This window comes from Etheostoma cragini, chromosome 7 (assembly GCF_013103735.1).
Source record: "Etheostoma cragini isolate CJK2018 chromosome 7, CSU_Ecrag_1.0, whole genome shotgun sequence".
Classification (NCBI taxonomy): Eukaryota; Metazoa; Chordata; class Actinopteri; order Perciformes; family Percidae; genus Etheostoma; species Etheostoma cragini.
In genome coordinates, this window is record NC_048413.1 from 2,364,492 (window position 1) to 2,387,269 (window position 22,778).

The 22,778-nt window shown below is 39.5% G+C and overlaps 2 protein-coding genes and 1 long non-coding RNA gene across 4 annotated transcripts in view; 2 read left to right on the forward strand and 1 right to left on the reverse strand.

Annotated features, from left to right (window-relative positions):
• Positions 1 to 7,376: 7,376 nt before the first annotated feature.
• On the forward strand, positions 7,377 to 12,736 carry LOC117948165. Its single transcript, XM_034877680.1, has 5 exons — positions 7,377 to 7,483; positions 7,575 to 7,706; positions 7,826 to 8,048; positions 9,655 to 9,821; positions 12,215 to 12,736. The coding sequence occupies exons 1-5, from the start codon at positions 7,457 to 7,459 to the stop codon at positions 12,260 to 12,262; spliced, it is 597 nt and encodes a 198-aa protein (XP_034733571.1). The 5' UTR covers positions 7,377 to 7,456; the 3' UTR covers positions 12,263 to 12,736.
• Positions 12,737 to 16,283: 3,547 nt separating this feature from the next.
• Positions 16,284 to 22,778, forward strand: part of slc13a3 (solute carrier family 13 member 3) — a 9,580-nt gene continuing 3,085 nt past the window's right edge. The window contains exons 1-9 of one of the 2 annotated variants that reach the window (XM_034877461.1): positions 16,284 to 16,591; positions 17,901 to 18,166; positions 18,866 to 19,044; positions 19,677 to 19,746; positions 20,318 to 20,497; positions 20,584 to 20,709; positions 21,294 to 21,386; positions 21,485 to 21,589; positions 21,734 to 21,831. In XM_034877461.1, the coding sequence (XP_034733352.1) occupies positions 16,484 to 16,591; positions 17,901 to 18,166; positions 18,866 to 19,044; positions 19,677 to 19,746; positions 20,318 to 20,497; positions 20,584 to 20,709; positions 21,294 to 21,386; positions 21,485 to 21,589; positions 21,734 to 21,831 (1,225 nt within the window). In that variant the 5' untranslated portion in view covers positions 16,284 to 16,483. The remainder of the gene's footprint in view (positions 16,592 to 17,900; positions 18,167 to 18,865; positions 19,045 to 19,676; positions 19,747 to 20,317; positions 20,498 to 20,583; positions 20,710 to 21,293; positions 21,387 to 21,484; positions 21,590 to 21,733; positions 21,832 to 22,778) is intronic. The other variant, XM_034877462.1, reaches the window with a different exon arrangement.
• On the reverse strand, positions 17,422 to 19,441 carry LOC117948028. Its single transcript, XR_004657380.1, has 3 exons — positions 19,319 to 19,441; positions 18,890 to 18,992; positions 17,422 to 18,141 (listed from the first exon to the last, which is right to left on the reverse strand). It is a non-coding gene; the product is annotated as an uncharacterized LOC117948028 (long non-coding RNA).

The following is a 22,778-nucleotide window of genomic DNA, read 5'->3' on the forward strand; positions in this document are numbered from 1 at the left end:
ACACACACACACACACATTTCCAATGTTTCCAGTAATGTTGCCAAGACGTTGTTTATGAAGCCCGCTGAGCCTCAAGGTTTCTGGTGTCAATGAATGGTGTATTTTTTTCCAGATCTCACGATGTCTGCTTTTTGAAGTCTGTTATCGATTAGTCACGGCAAATAGTAGCCCACACTCTGCTCGGAGCCCCCAACACAGCTGTTGGTTTGTCAGAGGGATAAATCACTGCTGTGGGCCCGGTGGACAGGGAGAGATGGGGTGAGAGGTCGGAGGTCACGCTGCAGCACACAAGTCAAACCCCGCTGATGTGTAATCATGGAAAATTACACAACTATAATGCTGCTGTTGATCCTGAGGGAAACTTTTTTCAGAATTTGTATAAATGGAACAGTTCACGTGTCAGCAGTGGTTGAAACTGTGGCTCGTAGAGCAGTCGTTTAACAAACGGAAAGTTGGAGGTTCAATCCCTGGCCCTGGAATCCCGTGTCGAAGTGTCCTCGGGCAAGACGCTGAACCCAGAGGTGCTCCCCGATGCTGCGCCACTGGAGTGTCAACGTGTGTGAATGTTAATCTGATGAGCAGCATCAGTGCGTGAATGTGTACAAATGGTTCCTGTACTTGTCGTTAAGACTAGAAAAGGGCTGTTTGAATTCTGTACATTTACTTTGAGATTGTCTTGCAAGGTGGTCTCCATAGCACAGAGCAATTCAGACCACTTTCACTGGGAAACATTTCACAAGTGCGGAGACATCCGGCCCAGTCTCTGCAGGCCTGTCTCTGTCTTCTCCAGTCTGAAAAAGACAGTGTTGTAATCAGTCCAACAGGCGGATTTGCAGCTCAGACACACAGACAGCTGAGCCCAGTTTCCTGTCTGGCATCACTTTGAATCAGACGTGCAAATGTAGTGCTCAAAATGACTCCTCCCGGGTGACACAGGAGGCTGTATGGAAAGTGCATTTTAGGGCAGATGGAGGTGCGTGCTGGGGGTCCGAGCTCCCCTCCATCCCCCATCCCCCACCTGCCCTGTCTGGCTAATTGGAATTTGCTGTGCTAAGTCCTCCATGCTCAGATCCCCGGGGCCTTCTCAAATGGCTCCCCAAGGCTCCCCCCGGCAGGAAGACGTCACAGAGGCACAGGAAGGGAAAACAACGCACAGCCGACCTCTCTGAGGAACTCTCTGTGTGGCGAGCTTTGGGTCAGCGCCAGTCTTGACTTCATCCGGCGTTGAGACCCAGATGTACTGCTCTCTGGTGGTGCTTTTCAGCATGAGCGAACCAAATAGTGAGTTTTCAACCATTTCGGATGTGGACAGATTTTTTTTTTTCTTCTTTCAAGATGACAGGTCACAAATTGATGGCAGAGAGCATCAGAGGAGATGAGGGAGAAATAAGGTCAGGGTGGATGTGTTTAACACGGCTGACAGGCGAGGAGCCACCTGGGGACTACTGCAAAGGTTTACTGCTTCGATTCGGTGGGTTTTTCCTCTTCCTCGGACGCTCGCATCTCTTGATCCCAAAAGGGATTCTGTGGAGGAAGACTTTCAGCACAGCTGAACCGAATCTAGACGGCAGTTCCTCCTCCATCCTCCTGCTGCCAGATTTATGACCCGAGAGGAAAAAACCACCTCGGCAGTCTATTATTTTGTGGAAGATAGAATGAGAAAACAACAAGAACAAAACGTTTGGTTACTTTGCGTTGTCTGCTCTGTTATGTCATGTCTTTGAAGGATGAAGCCTGAACTCACCTCTGCAACCTAAACTACAGATAAAGCACAGAGACTAAAAAAAAGAGAGGGAGAGAGATGATTATGGCTCCCATCTGTCACACTAAAAGGTGAAAAACATAGCACCACTGCAGTACTGTTGCACCTGTTTGAGTGCAGTACTACTAACTTATCTTTACCCAGTACTAATTGGTTGTTTTGACCCAGGGTTGGTGTCATTTACCCAAAATATGGCTACTTTGACCCAGTTTATCTTTAAAACTGTCACAAACACTGTACTAGTAGTTGCATAAAATGATGATAAAAAAGGTAAAGGATATACTTAACAATCTGTAACAAATAGTGACATGCAAGCCATGATGGATGTAACAAAGTACACTTATTTAAGTACTACTGTAAGTACAGTTTTAGGATACTTGTACGTTATTTATATCCATTTTATGCTATTGTATACTTATGCTCCTCAGCATTTCAGAAGGAAATATTGTAATTTTTACCAAACTACATTTATTTGACACTTACTTACTAGTTACTTTTTAGGTGCAAAAACACGTGATATGATGCAGTACTATGCCACTAATCAACCCGATAGTATACAAAGTATCTAAAATTGGCTCCACATGGACAAACAACACTATTAAAATTATTTTACTTACTGATAAAACAGTATGAAAAATGTATTTCCTCGCCACTGCATTACAGTTCATGTACATTTCACACGTACATTTAGCAAATATTACAGGAACTATTACATGTAATTGGAGTTTGTTTACACCATTGATTTGGTATCATTACTAAAGTAAAAGACTGAAATACTTCTTCTACCACTGCATGTGCAGTAGCATTAAAAAGTAGAGTAGATTATGACCGTTTGCTACCATACCAGATTTTAAATATGAAGACATGAAGATATGTGTTCTGGATTTAGATGCAAGATGGCTGCACTGCAGTAATAAAGTTGAGAAAACTTCATTGTACAATAAAGCTCACTTTAAAGTAAACCTAAAACTATTGTGTGTGTGTGTGTGTGTGTGCTTGTGAGATTTGTCTTAATGTTATGAAGCCCAGTGTGTTATTGTACGGGACAGATCACAGTTTAGTGTTCTTGTTCCTACCTTTGCAGAGAGTTCTTTGTGCATGCAGTAATAGGTAGTAGAAACGGATATGATGTAACATATCAGCCTGTTCATGTTGATTGATTAATAGTTATAGGTCTAAACAAACAGAAGAGGGAACATTTTGGAAATGCTCCTGTTGAGCAATGGCTCCAACATCCAAACATCTCTTCAGATTAGACACAAATCACTGCTCTGACTGTTCAAACATCTTCCTCTCTTTGCCTCGCCAAAAGAAAACGCTAAAATAGATTACCCAGAAACGGGGAAGGATGTAAAGTGTTTTTTCAACGTCATCTGGGAGCGCAGTCCCGATTCCCACATGGGTGCTTAACGTCAGCATTTTGTAGTCCTGCCAGAGAGCGCTTGTTAGAAACAGACCTGCACATGGTAATATTTCAATGGCTTCTGCTCTCACAGTCAGTTTCAGCGTGTTTCAAACACTCTCTGTCTGGGGAGATGGCCCCCTTGTTCCACCTGCATGTCAAAGATATTGATGGTTCTGAGTCACTTTGTGGTTCAAGACTCAGGCACCTTGTCTTCCGCTTTTAATGAACATGACTGCTTTTTCCGAACGGAGGAGGAGGAGGAGGACGTCTGTCTGCCCAACAGTCAGCTGTGCCTCTGTGGGAGAGAAAATCCTGTCTGAGGAGGCGGTTGTGTCTCCTGAAAACATACAAGAACAATGTTTTTCTTGTGCCAGAGAGTTTGGCAGGGCCTTCAGACAGAGGGAGGATGATGGAGGGCCGTACAGTGAATAGGATGGGCGGGTGTGGGGAGCTGGTTAAAGGAAATCCCTGAGAAGAAATTAGGGAACAATACAGAGCGTCGTAACACTGCCCTGTTCTGATGCAGGCTCGAACAATCAACCTCCCGCACGCAGCAGCCTGCCAAAGCCCAGAGGCAGAGGACAGACTCCAGTAACACACACTGAAAGTGTGTGTTTTTTTTGCTTCCTTAAAGAAACAATTGAACGGGCAGTGTGGTTCAGCTCTGCAGCCTCACAAACAGGAATCCTTTCAGCCAGTTACTGTTGCATTCAGTAGAGAACAAATGTATTATCTAATGGTATTATTATTAAAATACTAGATCAAATAGTAGAGTCATATCATCGTCTTTGGCATGCGTGACTTGAATGAATGAATGAATGAATGAATATATTCATCCCTCCTTTTGTCCTCGGGGCAAATTAGACCCCTTTAAAAAATTTCCATTTCTGATATATGGTTTTCTTTTTAACCAAATTACCACAAAAATGGATTGGATTCCATACAACGCTCTTTACAAATACAATTCATCACTTTCATTCCTGACTAAACTCATGTGTATGTTCCTCTGATCTTAACTATTACTCAAAATAATTCATAATTTCTGCTTTTTTAACTCAAATGTTAGTTATAATTCTATACAAATGAGGGTTATTGACCATGAATTCCAAAATGTACTGTAAGGTAATGGTAGTAAGGTAACGTTATGGAAAAAAGTCTGAAAAATTGACGAAATATGAAAATTTTTTGTCATATTTCTGAGATGTCTCAGTGTGAGTTTATTGAATTAAATTTAAAAATTGATGTCAATTTACCAACAATTCCAGGCTTTATTTAGATAATCTTTGTTAGAGTAAGTGATTTTTGTTATTTTATTTTTATTTTTTTTATTAAGGTAGCAGTGTTTTCCAGAGTTTCTATTGGTCACTCTGGCTCAAAGAGCTACTAAATAAATAACTAATTAGTTATGGTTACTTTGTAATGGTGGCAGTACACAACAATATGCAAAGGGAACCAGAGACTGTGGTAAATATTTCTTGGGGACGTTTTTTCAATGACAGGAATTTTGCAGATCCATCATGGTGTCCGTTCAGACCTTTGAAACACAAATCAAATGGGCAACATTGTCAAGGTGGTGAGTAAAAACATCGCTGAGCGTCAGTTTTCTTTGCCAGACATTTTTCATGACAAATCTAAAGTGTCACAGCCCGGTCTGTGACTTCTGGATTTCCCTGTGTTTCCTGTTGGATCCCCCGTCTGTCTTTCCCTGTGTGTCCACACCTGACCCCCATTTACCATCAAGCTCAACATAAGAAACACGGCTCTCCACTTGCTCATTGCCAGATTGTTTCCGCTCTTTAAGTAGTAACTTTTCAGGCTTAAACTCCAGATTTTGACCCGTAGTTGTGACTCTGCTGGGAATAACCTCACCTGTGTCTCTTCCTAAGCTGACTTTGCCTCCTGCTGATCCTCCGACTTTGCCTGCCACAAATTCCCCACCACCAGATGCCATCTGCATTCACCATGACAACCACTTCACTACATAGTTTCACTCACTTCACTTGCAAGTGCTGCGATAAAATAAAACTATAAACTCCAATCCATTGTGCCTGAGTTGAGTCTGAATCAGCTTATGGGTCCAAAGTAGGAGCAATTTACCAACAATTACTGACACTAAAGCTTCCTTTCTTTAAGGAACTTCACATCCTGTCCTTGTCAGAAATACAGGTCTCTAAAAATGAGGTGCAAAATGTTCATTTATTCCATGTGTTATGAATGCATTTAATTAAAAGCAAACAAACCATAAACTCAATGGTTCCACTTTAGCTTGTCCCTATTCTTTTTGCAGCAGTTTGTCTCTTCTTTTATCACAAACCTTTTAGAGTATTTTGTATTGCATGTGCTGTACAAGTCTTTACTTGTCCTATTGTGCTTTTGTTAGGTTTGAATGCTTCCTTGCTGCCGAAAGAATTCTTCATGTCGGTCAATGGTATCTTATCTGAAAAGGAATTTTTTTTTGTGTTTTAGTGGTTTAATTAAAAAATGGCCCAAATAATCTTGAAGTATCACCAATCAGCATTGGCACTGCTATGGTCCATCAAAGAGCTATATATCTGTCAAAGCCCAGTAAACATGCACACTCTTCATGGGAAAGTCTCTGTGTACAGGGCCTGTGGGAGCGACGGCGGAACCATTGGGACGCTTCATTTCTGCAAACAGAGGATTTCCTCAATCAGAGGCTAAAGAGTGTGCAGTGAACAACCTCGCTGACAGAAACATGGAGACCTACGCTAGCAGCTGGGTGTGCTAACAACCTCTGGGATTTACTGTGGCGTGCAACACATACTGTGGGCTGCATGCACACATCACACGTGCACTCACTAACATTCACACCAACAAATAAACCTTCAGAGAACGCAACCAGCAATTCTTCAGAGAATCACAACTTTGATAAGTCATGTGACCTTCCTTCCTAATAACACATACTTTGTACAACTGTAAAACCCCCTTGTGCTTGATTAAGACGTCTTAACAAATGCAGCATAGAACATCTGCAGTGACCGACAAGTGAGAGATATTTAAGAAATGTGGAGCATCATATGATGCACACAAAGATTATGTTTTGTATTTGCTATCTCTCACACTGACATAACTCCCTGTCATAAATCTAAAATTGCTCACAGCTGCAGGAAGCGGCCCAAAAATCCTCATCTCCACCGATGTTTAGTGTTAACATCAGTAGGCCTGCGTTTCTACGTCCCTGCGCTAGCTGTGCCAGCTGCTGCTAAATGAGGCATTGTTTGATGCAGATGGTGGAATCCAAAGACCTCACTCTTCCCTTTTCCATAAAGCCAGTCTGCTATTAATAACCATATATCGACCTCCTTTGTCAACAAGAGCGACACCTACAAATAATATGCTTAAGGGGGACAATGGGGAGTTCCCTGCGATGAAAACAACAGGATGAGCCAGCTTCATGAGTGTGTGTGTGTGTGTGTGTGTGTGTGAGTGAGTGTGTGTGTGTGTGTGTGTGTGTGTGTGTGTGTGTTTAGGTGCTTGATTGATGTGAGCCTTGGTATGGTGGACGATTAGTTTCTTAAAGAAGCATCCCGCTGACGAACTATTGTAAGTACAATCCGTGTGAGACCTGTTGCAGCTTATTTATACTCAACATATTCATATTATGTTGAGTACTATTTATTCTCAACAGGATCATGTTTTTATCCATTTGATGTGGGGAAAATCCCAAATCAAATTAATTCAAATATATATATGCTAAACTGCCCATGGAGCAACACAGCCTGATCTCATCATTATTCTAACGGGTTGCAGTCTTTTCATTGTATTTTGCATTACACAAATAGTTTTCCCACATTATGTTGCCTTGTTGTTTGTTGCATGTTTTTCTCTGGTTGAATGGGTCCTTTTCACGTTGTTAAATCCGTAACGTCCCAACTATCTGTGGGGGGGTAGGCCACAGATTTCCAAGTGCTGTTAAAGAGCAACAATTTAGTTTTGCACTTCAACAAGGTTGGTGGATTCACAGATTGTGAACAGCACACTTCGTAAAGCAGCCTAAAATTGGTGGAGGGCCCCTTTAAACAACTCTCTAAGCTGCCTTGCTAAAAAAGAAGGTAGTAACCCAAATCTCAAATGACGAGTATTAACACAGTATGCACTGCTGTGAAGCACCACACGGTGTCACATTTTCCTCACATCATGAATGCCCCCAAACCATGCCCTGAAAGCTAAAATGTGCACTTTTACAGGAAAGGAGTCCATTTTAGGGGAAATGTGAACACCCCTTGTTACATCTGACTCCAGTGATAGATGAAGTGTACCGGCAATCATGTCACAGAGGGTATTGCTGATTAAGGTGAGTTAAGTTTAATAAAATTGTATTGATCATTTCCTCCATTATAAAAACTAAAGTAGTTCAGTGTAAATATGCTGTTTGATTATCTCAGCTGCTGTTGGTGCATTATGCAACCAAGAGTCAGCAGGAAATGCAAACTGCAAACTGCGATGAAGATGTTATTCTGAAGTGTGGGGGTCCAGGTGTGGGCACCGTGGATTTCTTCTCTGTGGCATGGTACAAGGTCAGTGATCCCCTAAATTTAAGCTCCAATAAATGCCACAATAATGGTTTGTTTTTATCTTGTGTGTCGGGAGTTTCATTCAATCTGACAAATTCATTTTTGGTTGATTCTTTAAACAGCTCAACAACAAGAAGAAGAAAAATGGTATAGTCAGGAAGGCTAACAATAACGATACCCCGCAGTACTACAGCTTCCCTCGTTCACCCCTACCCATGTTTGGAGAGAAACACAGTTTGTTGCTCCCCAGTGTGACACCTGAAGACTCAGGCACCTACGAGTGTTCCATCAGTGCAAACGTGGGGGGTCAAAATCAGAATCTTCAAGTCAACCTAACGGTTCACGGTAAGCAATGAATTTAACTTACACCACAATTTAAGACTCAATTAAAGCATCTGAACTGAGTTACAAACATATCTAGATAGTATGTTGATATGGTTTTTAATATATCCTCTCTAGTGTTGGGCATAACAAGGGCCGGCACTAGACTTTTGGGGGCCCTGAGCAGGATTTGATTTGGGGTCCCCCCCTCAATGTAATGTGTAGCCACTTAACTTGACAAGGAAAGTAAATATTATAAATAACACACATGATGTGCATAAGCATGTAAAGACTAAAGTGAGACACCATCTTAACATAGACACCTGATACAGTATTTGTCTATTACCCCCTAACCCCATGATTGGTCCTTCTCAGAGCCTTTTTTTGATCCGGTTAAAGTTTGATGCATATGTTATTGTGGGTCTTTACTTTTCATCATGGTGGTAACGGGTATAGATAGTTACATATACTGTTTGTCTTGTCCCACCCTGTCCCACAGCAACATTAAAATAAGATAGCATTAATAAGACAATTGAAACTGATATTTAAAAGTAATGCAAAAGTTACTTTCTCAAGTAACTTATTACTTTTAGCTTCCATGCAAGAATTGGAAAAGTACTTTATTGACTTAAGTGAAGTAGTAACTGTAACTAATTACTAGTAATTTATTAGTAAATTTGGGATTTGTAATGTAATGACAAGATGTGTGTGGCAGCTGCAAGTGAAACAGGCTATTTCCTTTCATCTTTGACATTTAATGATGCAGGAAACATCCAAGTTGCAAAGGTTTTTCAAGACTACAAAGTAATTGTCATCAGAGATCAGTTTTCCTGTAAAGTACGTCCGGAACTGCAAATTATCAAATCAACACATACAAGATTGGAATGAAACTTTGTTAAACCATGTGCCATACATAATGCATCTTCAGATTAGCCCAAATATTCCAATATGACAGCAGAGGATTAAATACATGACTAATGCTCAAGAATTGAGAGTATGTTTGAGGTTTTTTTGTTGCAACTTTTGAAGATGCAACAAAAATGAGCACTCTAATTAATATATAATTCAAATAATCTGTATATGTATCGAAAAACACATACAAAATTTAATTTTTCTTTTAAATTTTATTATACTTTATTAATCCCACAAGGGGAAACTAAACTTTACACTTTGTTGTTTTTACACATATTGCACACAGGCCTGAATTAAGGAATCATTTATCAGACAAAAAGGAAGATCACGACCCAAACTTGTCTGCTTTGACCCAATTTATGCGTCACTTGTGTCAAGCCACATCAAAAAGCAGGAAACACCTTTTCATCTGCTTAAACGCACATTCTTTTCCTTTCCACTGTGACATGCATTTTCCAAACATACAGTATATGTATTCTACGGCTTGTTAAAAATGAAATGTCAATCGACAGACAAATGTTTCCTCTGCTTGATAGAATAATTCCTTTTTTAGACAAAAACCTGCTTTCGGAATTGGAATTTCTGTCAAATTGTCTGCTAAACTTTTTGAAAGAATTATGTTTCATCATCGATGAGATGACCAGTGTCAAACAACATTTATTACTGGGATAGATTTCACTACTGACATATCTCATTTAAACATTGTGTCTAACTGCAGCGTGTGCGACCCAGGCTGACCTGACAACAATGACAGCCGTGTGGAACACGACTCAGTCCGAAGCAGCATGCCACAAAGAAGCGTTGGACCTGCCGGTCATGTGGAGCATCATAGGCTACCTGGCAGTGGGTCTCGGCAAGATTGTCATATCTCTAATCTGCATTTGGGTAAATAAACTCTACTTATCTTCACGCGCTGTAGACTGTAAGAGAAGTCTGTACAAACACGCTCTGATATACTGTGTTACTTTCAAGGAATTTTCAGCAATGATTTTTTTACCCGTATTTTGATTCGCGCAATGCATCTTTGGAAGAAGACTCACACTCAAAGTTCAAAAGAATTCACAAAGCTGTTCAAAAGTTAACTGTTTCACTTGGATTTTGAACAATATTTCTTACACCTCTGTGGTAAAAGTTCAGAAATATGTTGTTTATGATATAGGTACTTATGCTTCGTCCAGCTTCTGTTAACTTGTGTGTTTTTTGGGGTGTCAGGTCGAGAGTGTAACGTCAACGCCTAATGTTGGCTAGACCGTTCGTCCGCTTTGTACTGCTATTGTGGGCTAGGTACAAATGGCTAGCTGTCTAAACTCGTGAAAAGCCTTACAACATCCCCGTCTGCTTGGTCCTTCTCAGAGCCTTTTTTTGATCCGGTTAAAGTTTGATGCATATGTTATTGTGGGTCTTTACTTTTCATCATGGTGGTAACGGGTATAGATAGTTACATATAAGATAAGCTGTGTTTCACATTTCCCTCCAATATTATTATAAACATAATAAAGTCACCTGGACTCGGTCAAGACCATAGACTGTTAATAATAAAAGATCAAAAGCCACATTAGGCCAGACCAGTAGCAAAGACTGCGCAGTCTGCTCTGTTTCCTCCCCAATGTGATGTCATGCAATGCATTGGGGGGGGGGGGGAAGAAAACACTGTAAAATAGTGCCTACTTTTTGTATTATATTCAGTTTTGCGATATCCAACACCATCAAGACAATGGATAACAGTTCAAGTAACGATTGCCAACAAGCAATTTGCCCGAATTTGTTGCAAAATTAAACCTGCAACATGGGCTTTAACATTGAACGTAACGTCACTGCCAACGTTACTCAGAAACTCGTTTTGGCAGTCTAACGCCATCTTTATTATATTATAGCTGGTTTGTCCTCTTTGTACCCTGCTAATGTTACAGGCCTGTAAGTGGTAGCTTGCAAGATAACTTGATTGTTGCAAGTTATGAAGCAAACGTAGTCAAGTAAATTCATTTACTGAGCACATGGACAAAGTGCTTTATAGATAATTAAAATTAAAATTGGAACGTGTAATGGAAAAGAGCAATTAATCATAAAGATTGTCATGTCTGGATGTGGAATAGTGGAGGGGCTGGTACTAATCAATGTAGTGCTTTTTACAAAAAATGTTTAATCATCACAATATGTCTGAAGTGAAAAATCCTTACATCATTCTTTTGTCTATTCAATTTTCCGTTTTAAAGACAACATTACCATAAAGTGGTTAAATTTAGAGGCGACATATCAGTCTCGTTTTCTGGTTCATACTTGTATTTTGTGATTCGTGGGTCTATCCAGACACCCAAATGTACATGCAAAAGCACTTAAGTGAGTTTCATGATGTCTCCTTTAAGACAGAATCAAAAGTGATAGTTTTGTATTTTCACATCTGCAAACCAAAGAACAGTGGGTAAATTGCTGATTTAAGGCCTTCTGCTTTCCGCATGGTTTGAAGTGGAAATAAAACTACATCATAGTGCTCTCTTACGCAAAGCAGCCCTCTGTGGTGTCATACCATTTATTTTAAATGGGGCCTAAAACGGAGCCTTGTGGAACACAACAGCAGAAACCGCTGATGTGGGCTTTACATACAACATGTTTTGTTTTAGATGGCACAGACAAACAACGTATTCTGTTATTCAGGACTTGCTTATTTGTCTCACAATTAAAATAATAATTTTACACTCAGTAGCCACTTTATTATGGAGGCTTCATAAGAAAAACAAATGCAATCCAATACAACAGCTCCGCCAGAAATTATACCTTTACATAGATAATTACGCTCAGTTTCTATTGACACTGTCAGATAGGTATTAATTCATTTTTGTTATTGAGGCTATACTGTAATTTGCAGTAGTGTTGAACTAGACTACATTATATTGAAAGGCACTTTTTATAATTTGCAGGCCCCATTCACAAACATGGAATATTAGAAACAACAGAACAACTGAGCAAATATTATCTTTGTAAATGTAAACAGATTATACTCTCTGAGCTGTTTTATTATTGTGTACTGTAGTATTATTATTAAATGAAACACACATTATTAGATGCATTATGATGAGACATTGGCTGACACTGAACATTACGTATGATTTAGTTTTGTTTTTGAGTCCTGCTCTGATCGGCATCATTTCCTCTAACAGCAGGCCGTCTCAATCTTTTTTCATTTTTTTCATACATGCGTGGTGAGTTGGCTTCTTTCCAGTTGAACAATTTGCTGAATTGATTTCATTTGGGCCATTTTGTCTCTTTTTTTGGTCCTGCAGGTCTTTGAAGCTGTTCGTATGAGGTCTTCAAGACGATGGCAGCATTAGTGATGAAGCTGACCTGTGAGATCATGTAAATAGTGGACAAATCTTCAAAATCAGCTACATAAGTGATTTTATTGTTGCATTTCTTATGCACTGTACTTCACTTGTTTTCAGAGATTTATTTTCTAGTAAAGCAGCCTCAGTTTGTAAAAATGTGTCACTGCTGTACCAAACCACATGTGACCTTTTTATTGGCACGATAAACCCACCAAGTAAAGTTTTTTCCCATCTAAACAGGAACAGACATGAGAAGTTGTGATTTCTACATTAAGAGGAACAAAAACCACTCGCACACACACCATGTGCATGCTTCTACAGGTGTAAACACCATTTATTGTAACATAGCTGACATTGTGATAGGTATATTGTAAAATGGAATGTATGTACAGGAATTTGACTTCTGACATGCTAACAGAGTTTAAATGGCAAAACTCACCTAATTATTTCTGTTTTTAGGTGTGCTTTTAATTACTATGACAAATGATACATTTACCTTTCAGGATAAAACTAAAGCAAGTGTCTTCCACGGCTTTTGGGACACCACATTACGTTATACTTCCTGTCATGATTCGACTGCACAAAGAAAATGAAACTCCTCTGAAATGAGTAGAACCACTAAGACCAATAAACACATCAACAAGCCGTTATCAGATGTATATTGTGTTTAATCATTTCTTTCATTATCAGTTTCAGACTTTTAGATTGAAGGCTGAAGACCTTGAGGTTTAGGAAGTTAAGTGTGTAAGCGCAGCATGTCAATATGCTGCATTCATGCACTCCAGTCTGCATCTCTCCCTGTTGGAGATGTAAAGAAATCTAGCAGCTTTTATCCTGCAGACGCCAACACCCACCCATCGTCACAGTGAGAGAGCGGGTGAGCGTCTGCCTCCGAGTTCTCCTCCTGGTTTACAAAGTTAAACTACTAATGCAGCAAAAAGCATTAAATGGATTAGTGCCTTTGAAAATGTTGATTTGAGATCATTGAGGAGGCAAGACGGCTCAGCAGGCACAGAGTGAAGGAAAATGTGCACAGATCCCCACCTACTGGCAGACAACACCACCACCACATTCAGACACAATCAAATCAACTGAACCATCTGGATTCTTTCTAAAGAGTTGATAGAATTGAACAGTTACGTAATTTCAATTTGTGAGATTCGGTATTTTGTCCGATGCACTAGGGAGTGAGCAAGTAAGTATCTCTTACTTAAATACTGTAACTTGGATTCAATAAATTTGTGAGTTAATGACGATTCGATCAGTCTCTATATCTTTACATAGCAAATATCTTTTTGCTACTATATTAATGTTTTGAAGGTAGAGTAAAGACACTTGAGTATAAAAATTTGAACAAATTAGAAACAATGCTGTTCATGTTTTGATGTTGGCTCATCCCACCTATGTTTCTTGTCTTAAAAAAATGTCATCTTTATTTGTGTATCTCAAATTGACACTCAAATTGACACTCAAATTGAAAAAAATTTTTTTTTAAATAGGAGCGTAAAGCACCATGCGATTTCTGGTAAATAAGCATAACTATCTCTTAGAAAGTATCAGGTTACAGTTACATTAGGGTTACAACACAGTCCGCATAGCATTTCTGTTTTTTAGAAATTGACATAAATGTACAGTACATTTAGGTATATAGTGTTTCCCTACTGATTCTAAAATACCCTTGCACCCTTGGCATGTGCAGATTTTCTTCCTCTTTTGAAGGAGGTCATAGCATGTCAGAACTTGAGAGCAAAGCCTGAAGTATTTATTCAGTTTTTTGTGATTTGGTGGACGGCAACACTTCAGGGTCCATTCGGCATAAAGGCCACAACAAGTCAGGAAGCATCAGTTGATGCTCCTCGGGGTGCTGTCTATGACCTGGTGATGGGGTTGACCTGGCTCTTTAGACGTCTGTAGAGTATATTTACTCAAGTACTGTACTTATAATAAGGTACTAAATCTGAGGTACTTGACTTGTTTCTTTTCATGCAATATTTCCATGGTAAAACCTTTGTACTTTTACTTAAGTACAATTTTGAATGCGAGGCTTTAACTTGAGTTGTGATGGTATTTTTGTGAAAAATGTGAATTATTAGCCAGCAAGCCAACAATGAATAAATATTGATTATCTATTGGAATCATCATTATTGTTCATATTGAAATTTCACTGCAAAATAAATGTTGAATCAACATTACCATATCAATGAAACCTGATGTCATAAATGTTTATCAGGCGGTATTGCCAATGTGTTGAAAAGTAATTAATTTAAAGTTGCCTTGGAAACAACCTGTTGTGGCCCTCGACATATTGTTGACCTGGAAATATGATTGTAGGCAATCCAGATACCCAAATGAATGTGCAAAAGCACTTAAGTTTCATGATGTCTCCTTTAAGACAGAATCAAAAGTGACAGAGATGGTTTCTGCAAACCAAAGAAAATTGTTAAACCACTGATTTGTGGTCCTATGTGAGGGACTTATGTGCCTTACTCCTGCATACTGCAAGAAAACGTTTCTAAAAACTCTGGACGTCACAGACGTCACTCCCCTTCAAACGTTCGGTTTGAAGGGGAGGTAAAACTGCTATAAAAGTGTTCTCTTGCGTAAATGATTCTCCTTGATCTCAGTGCAGCCTTCGATACCATCTCTCACCATCTTCTCCTGGAATGTTTTAGCAAATATCAGAGTGCGGGGCAGTGTTCACCAGTGGTTCACCTCCTATTTCTCTGGAAGGACACAGTATGTACAAATGCTGAGTTGCAAGTCTGAGAGTTGTGCTGTGACAAGAGGGGTGCACTAGGGTCTGTGTCGGGCCCTCTGTTGTTCATTGTCTACCTCCTCCCATTTCAAACTATCCTCAGGCAACATAGTGGTCAATTCCAATGCTATGCCGACCACACCCAGCTCTACTTATCTACCAAACCCACAGCCAGATCTCCACCAGCTGTAATCACTGCCTGCCTTTACGACATCAACTTGTGGATGACACAAAACTACCTGGAGCTGCACAATAGTAAGCCTGAGCTGCTAGTGTTTAGCTTCAAATCAGCTCTTGCTGAGATGGAACTTTGCACCCTTTCTGTAGATGGCAGCACCATCCCTTGCTCCAACCAGATCAAGAGCCTTGGTGTCTTGTACACTTTCATTTAGTGCGCACATAAAAAGTAAGCCTCAAAGTGCCTTTTCCATGTAAGGAACATTGCCCTGCTTTGCCCAGCGCTCAGCCAAAAGAGTGCAGAAGTCCTTGTCAATGCTGTGACATCCCGCCTTGACTACCGTAATTCCATCTTGTCTGAAAAACCTAATGAGCTACCCCACCGGCTCCAACTCAGTCAGAATTCTGCAGCGAGGATTATAACATGCTCCAAATCCACTGGCCACATAACACCGTTGCTTTAGGCAACTGCACTGGCTTCCTTTTGCCCGCGGAATATGTTTCAAAGTCCTGCTCCTGACACACAAGGCCGACACAATTTTACCCCCACCTACCTCACCTGCCTTCTCACTGAGATCCTCCTCAGCAGGCCTGCTTTAGGTCCCTAGTGTGACCCCCGGCACACTAGGGACTTGGTTGATTGAAAAGTTTTCTTGACGTTCTGGGAACATTAGTTTTTGGTTACACTGAACGTTCTCAGAACATTCCCCCAATGTTGCAACCTTTAGCGAACGTTCCCCTAACGTTATCCTTGCGTTGCAACCTTTATAGAACATTCCCCTAACGTTATCCTAACGTTGCAATCTTTAGAGAACAGTTACGCAAATGTTTTTTTACATTTCCCCAACCTTTAAAAAACTTTAACAACCATGATACCAATTGTATTGTTACTTTAAACTTAGCAGGAATTAATGAAGAGGCAAATTTGATGGGATTTAAAACGTTAACATACAATACAAAAGACACAATAGAGCAAATTTAGTGGGCAAGATCCATACTGGTATGCTAATAGTGGTGTTACTGGCACTATGCAGATGTCATTCCCCTACTTCTAGATGCTTCTGAACAGGCTTTTTCCAAACAGACTTGTCTGTGCACAAAAAGTCTATTAAACGTCGCACTCAAGTCTGTCAGCTATTGTCACCACCCTACGAGGAGTTAAACTGTAGTGGCGTGTTAGTGGGGTAGTTAATCTTCCCTGTGTTCGGACGGAGTCCTCAGAGTACGTCCAAGCAGGCTCCTCAGACTCTCTGGTGCTCCCTTCCCTCTAAGCGGAACCAAAGTTCACTCCGGAGATGAAAATGTCAGTTGTCTCTAACAAGCTGTGGTGCATCCACAAACAGCTGATTCTCTTGCTCACTCCACTGGTGTTCCTGCCGTTACTTTTTACTCTGCCGGAAAAGGTGAGTGATTTAAGCTATTTATTGTGTCTTTTGTCACAAATAGCCTAATGAATGGAATCAAAGCACTCAGGCTCAGTGCCGGAAGAAGTACTCAGAGTACTTTACTTTACCCTCATGTTGTCAAACTGACCCGTTTTCCTACATCAATGTTCTTTTTGACTACCCAGTTGTAATTACCCCAAATAACATGATTAATTTCACACAATGCTCTTTCGCAAGTACAAATCTCTATCTCTTTTATTTTCATTTTTCAATTTCATTATTCAATTTTATAGCACTTCAAAAAACAAAAATGCCTATAGTATTGACTAAAAGTTGACATATTCCAGTCTAGGATTGTCCATCAACATATTTTCCTTTGATTTCAGTCTAACTGATTTCTAATTTCTGCTTTTCTAACTCAAACATTAAATAAAATTTCCTATAAATGAGGTATATTGAACATACATTCCTAAAGTAACTGTAAAACTAAAGTTAATAAGTGTTGAAAATGTCAAAAAAGTGACAAACAGTGGGAAAAAAAGTGTTGAAAAAGGCACAAAAATGTGAAAAGTTTTTTTTTAAAACAATGAAAAACATTAACAAAAGTTTTGATTTTCAATTTTGACGGGAAGACAACACAAGGGTCAAATAGAAAATAGCGTAGCTTACTCTAAAAGTACTCAATTACATGTAAAAGTCTTGACTTGAAAATGAAGTAGGCCTATTATTAGAAAAATGTACTGAAAAGTAAACTCGTCATGCAGAATATTGAACATAAATTATGCAAATATGTTTTATTGTGTTTTATCACTAACAAATACATGCAAGAGCATGTTATATTTCACATAATTTGTATACTACTGAATTAGTACTTCTGCATCCTATCATACCTAAGAAGCATATCATGTTTTTCAATCATGTTTTTATGTAAAAAGTCATTTGTAACTATAAGTGTTAATAGATGATAGACATTTCCCTGTTTTAAATGTAGTGGAGTAGAATCATGAAGGGTTTGCCTACTTATATAAAAGATACTACAAGTAGCATATTAGCTGCAGCCACGTCTCACTAACCTAAATCTAAAAAATGTGTTTATGTTATTATTTTATATTTCATTAAACCAGCCATTGATGTATTGATTTTAAACTATATTTTTAGCAATCACTGTGGACTAATCATTATGCATTGTGTTTAACTACAGAAGCATTCCTCTTATGCACACAGGTGCACATGGATACATTTTCTCTCTTTCTGACAAAGTCACTTTACTTCATTCTATTTCTCCCCCTGGCTACAGATTAATAACCACATGTTCCTTATCTTTTAGGAGGGAAAATGTCTTTATGTGGTGGTGCTGATGGCTATGTTTTGGTGCACAGAGGCCCTTCCTCTGGCCGTCACGGCAATGCTACCGGTCTGCCTTTTCCCAACTCTGGGAATTCTACCATCCAAAACAGTCTGTCCTCAGTACTTCCTGGAAACCAATTTTCTTTTCCTCAGTGGTCTTGTGATGGCGTCGTCCATCGAGGAGTGGGGCCTGCATCGCAGAATCGCCCTAAAGGTCCTCACTATTGTCGGAGTAAAACCAGCCTGGTGAGAAATCTGGACAGGAAAAACCCTTAAAGGATATGTCTGGTACTATTCTTGATTGCTCTTCTTCCCAACAAATCTTATAAAAAGAACAAAACTAACAATAAATTGATCTACTAACAAGTATTGCCTGTGTCGCTAAAACCTGACACATCTTATATATCTTATACAGTGCCATAGAGCTCCATTGTTGTCCAAAAATCTATAGAAACACTTCAGTGAGCCACACTGTTGCACTGTAGGCTAGTGGGATGTATGAAGAGGCTGATGGGAATACATTGTAATTGATTGATTGATTCTCCCTGAGGTAGAAGCACAACAATGTATTTTTTATAATTCTCTTATTCTCTCCAAAATGTAAACACTTACACCTGCTGTGCAACATATGCTTTAATGATGAGGAACATGGGCGCCGTAGCTCATTTTGAGTTGATCTGTCATGCACCATCCTTCGGCTGTCATAAGAGGAAAGGTTTAAGGAAATCATATAGTGTATGTTTAAAAAAAACAATGTATTTGTGAACCCTTTTAAAGATTTTGGTCTTTAGTCTTCATGGATTTGATTGACAATAAGAAAATATAGAATATCGCCAAGCTTATCCTCCAAGATAGCGTGCTCCTTATTCCAAAAAGAGCATCTTCCAAGTCAGCAGCCATCATAATGATTTATGTTCTTAATTTGAGACTGAATTATTTCCCTAGGCTTATAATGGGAATGATGCTGACCTCGTCGTTCCTGTCCATGTGGCTTAGCAACACCGCCACCACAGCCATGATGCTCCCTATTGCTAATGCCATTCTGGAGAGTCTGTTTGGAGACCTGGAGACCCTGAAACGGAAGAGCAAGTCCCCAGGGGATCCTGAGAATGACCAAATAAATGGTACTTTTATGTTGTTCACCTGCCATGGGGAATGACTGTTTACTTGGAGCTGCTCTAATCAATGTACTTTTTTTTTAATTTTAAAAATGGATGTAAAAGGGTGAAGGTGAGCATTTTTTAATTTGAGCTCATCTTTTAAGTTTTCCTGCCAGCAACTTTACTATTTTAGTCACACTGCTTTCGTAAAACTTTCATCCGCAGCAAGCAGCTCAAAGGCTCTGGAGTTGGTGAAGACCAAGAACAAAGCAAAAAGAAAAAAAATATTTTAACTTACATTCATCCAATGGCCAGAATCCTGACTTCATATAAATCCTAATGTTGCTCTGTAACTGCTTGATGTGTAACCATAAACAAATATGTGTTGGGAAACCAACTTTCTTTTGTGATTATATGTCAACCCTAGATGACAAAAAACCTTATCTTTACTAGCCTTTAATATGTAATCTAAGGGCTGGACTTTGTACGGATGTTTCTGGGACCCAAAGCTAGTCAACATCAAATTGGTGATAAATGATGCTGGATGGACCTAAAGTCATTTATTAAATATTTGAACATATAAAGTATATGAGCTTTCCCCTGATTCTTGCTTGTACTACTACATGACAGCCACTCTTTGTTTCACCTCCTTTCAGGTCAGTCCACAGTAAAGTTGCATACGCTGCCCTCAATGCCCTCAGAAAAATTAATGCTGTCAATAGATGGGTAAGAACCAAACTCTGAGATCCTTTCACACAACCCTTTACATCCTTCTCAACATTTAAATCAAATTGGATTGAATTTTGTTGGCATTGTTTTAAAGAAATTTGACATTTGGGGAATTTTGCTTTTGTGGTTTCCTATATGAGAACACCCTCGTGCCTGTATGCTAAAAACGACACAACAGCCAAGGAGACTGTTAGCTTAGCATTGAAGCTGGATACAAGGGGAAACAACTCATCTGTTCTGCTGTCCACAAGTTAAAAAACAAAATCCCAATGCACACAACCTAGCCTAAAACTACAACTTGGCATTTCTACACTATCTTTTGTGCATGTATTTCATTAGTTTTGGACAGAGAGAGGCTAGCTGATTGCATCTATTTCCAGTTTTTCTGCTAAGCTAAGCTAACAAGCTGCCAGCTGTATCAATTTTCTCGTCTTTCTCTCAGCAAGAAAGCAAATGAGCGTATTTCCTAAATCGTCTTAGTCCCGTGTTAAATTCCTTCGATGAAAATGAATGACTGTACTTATTCACGGTTAATTTGAAACAATCATGTCTCTCACAACATCAAAAGCACAGATGAGACGGAGCAGAGTGACACGAGGACAGCTGAGGAGATCCAAACGGAGTCGGCGTACCAGCTGAAGGTGTGGAAAGGATTCTTGATCTGCATTCCCTATGCAGCCAGTATCGGAGGGACCGCCACGCTGACAGGCACCGCGCCCAACCTCATCCTGATTGGACAGCTGAAAAGGTGACTTCTCTTTTTTAGGGGGGTCTTGCCTAAAAAACGAAAACTCTGCATCATCAAAAACAATTACTAGCTACTTTGTTTTTCAGCTACTTTCCAGACTGCGACCTCATCAATTTTGGCTCTTGGTTTGCATTCGCTTTCCCGCTCATGCTTCTCTTCCTGTTTTTGGGATGGATTTGGATCGCGTTTCTCCACGGGGGATTGAACACGCGGTAATGTGATCACGTTGTTAAAGTTCAGATTTTAATCCTTAACTTGATTCTTTTAAAAAGCAGTCGGACTGTTATCATTATGATTTCTATTATTTATTCAAACATGCTTTGAGTTAGACAAGATTTTTCCTTCTTATGCGTTTTAATAATTGTATTACATTTTATTGTAAATAACTTTGAGATTTGGATCTGTTAAGGGGAGAATATGTAACTTTACTTACTTATGAAACGGTATACAATCGTGTTAAAATAATCTGGATTTTAATCCAAAAGAATGAAGGCCAAACGTCAAGATGGTCATCATATTGATTTATATTCATATGAGAGAAAAGGCTTACTCGTTGTATTGAGAGATGGAGCAGTGGATGTCTTGTGTCTCAATGAACCAACATGTCCCTGAGCAAGACACTTAACTCCTAGTTGCTCCAGAGGCATGTGACCTCTGACATATATGGCAATTGTAAGTCATTTTTGGATAAAAGCGTCAGCTAAACGACATGTAATAATGTAATAAAGATATGGAGAGCAATAATTTCCCTTTGTAGATATCAATGTGTCACACAGGGTGTTTTTATTTTGTGCAGATTGTGTTTCACGCAACACGACCGGAGAGCCAAGGCAGAGGCCAGAGCAAAGGCTCTAATAGAAGAAGATTACAGAAATCTAGGGCCCATAAAGTGAGCATTGTGTATATCTTTAAATCTCATGCAATTCAGGATGAGGGAGGACATTTACATCACCAACCCTTCTTTACTGACTGTTAACTCACTTTCAGTTTTGCAGAGGGATCGATTGCTTTCTTTTTTGTTTTGTTTGCTGTTCTGCTGTTCACAAGAGATCCTAAATTCGTCACTGGCTGGTCTGTGTTTTTTAAAAAAGGGTAAGAGAGGCACATGAAAAAATAGTAGTTTGCTTGTTATTATGTCATTTCTTGTTTGGAAATGAACACAGAATGTGCTGTGTGTATTGAGAACCTGCCCACTGTTCTTTCTCCAGTGAAGATCCCTTCCTTGTTGTCCTGCAGGTATGTCTCAGACGCAGTCACTGGAGTCATCATTGTGTCCATATTGTTCTTCTTCCCCTCGCAGAAACCTTCTCTGAACTGGTGGTTCGACCCACATGGTCAGTGAGCTCTAAAAGAACACCCCATAATGTTTCATTTAGCGGACATACGACTTTCACCGATATTTGATATTTAATCTATCATTTTAATTACTGAGACAATGTGATTTAATGACGAATGGAAGCAACCAGTTAGCAGCTTGGGGCGAGTCAGAAGTTAAAATTAATGACCAAATACTTGTGAAAGATTTAAAACCATTCAGTCTGTTTCTCTGGCACAACTGTTGTGAATACTATAAATAAGCATTAACAATAAGGAATGTTAATAATGTAGATTTGAGAGTCTGGAGCAGAAACTGTGGTTTCTCTGTTTCTGGGATTAGAATAATCTCTTAATGCTATTTTCTCACCCTTTGGGGTTTGTGTTTGTGTGTACAAATTGTACGTGTTTTGCGTGTGCTGGAGACACGTGCGCGTGTGTGTGTGTGTGTGTGTGTGTGTGTGTGTGTGTGTGTGTGTATATTATGTCCAGCTGATCAAATAAACCACTGGAAGCAAGCAAAAAAAGAAAAGCAAATCATGGGGCTCATTTGGACCTCTCAGTGTAGGTCAAATGTTACAAGAAAATATACAAGAAAATATAACTTTTTTTTTAAACCAGAGTGGAAAAAAACTGTACTACAAACTACAAAACTGTAGGATGCAAGATCAAATCACAATAGATCAATAAAAGATCATAAAATAAAACATGAAATACACACTCTAGATTCGTGGGCGGAGCAAAAATTCGGATTGCACCTGAAGGCTATTTTATAAAAGCAGAATTTATAAATTCAGGATAACCAATGAAGCGGGGCTTGACCTAGTTGCTCTAATCTGGCCGGCCTTGCTTGGAGGAGAGACTAGGTCGAGCCGGGCGACTAGGTCGTGCCAGGCTGAGGAGGAGAGACTAGGTTGAGCCAGGCTGAGGAGGAGCGACTAGCTCGAGTCAGGCTGAGGAAAAGAGA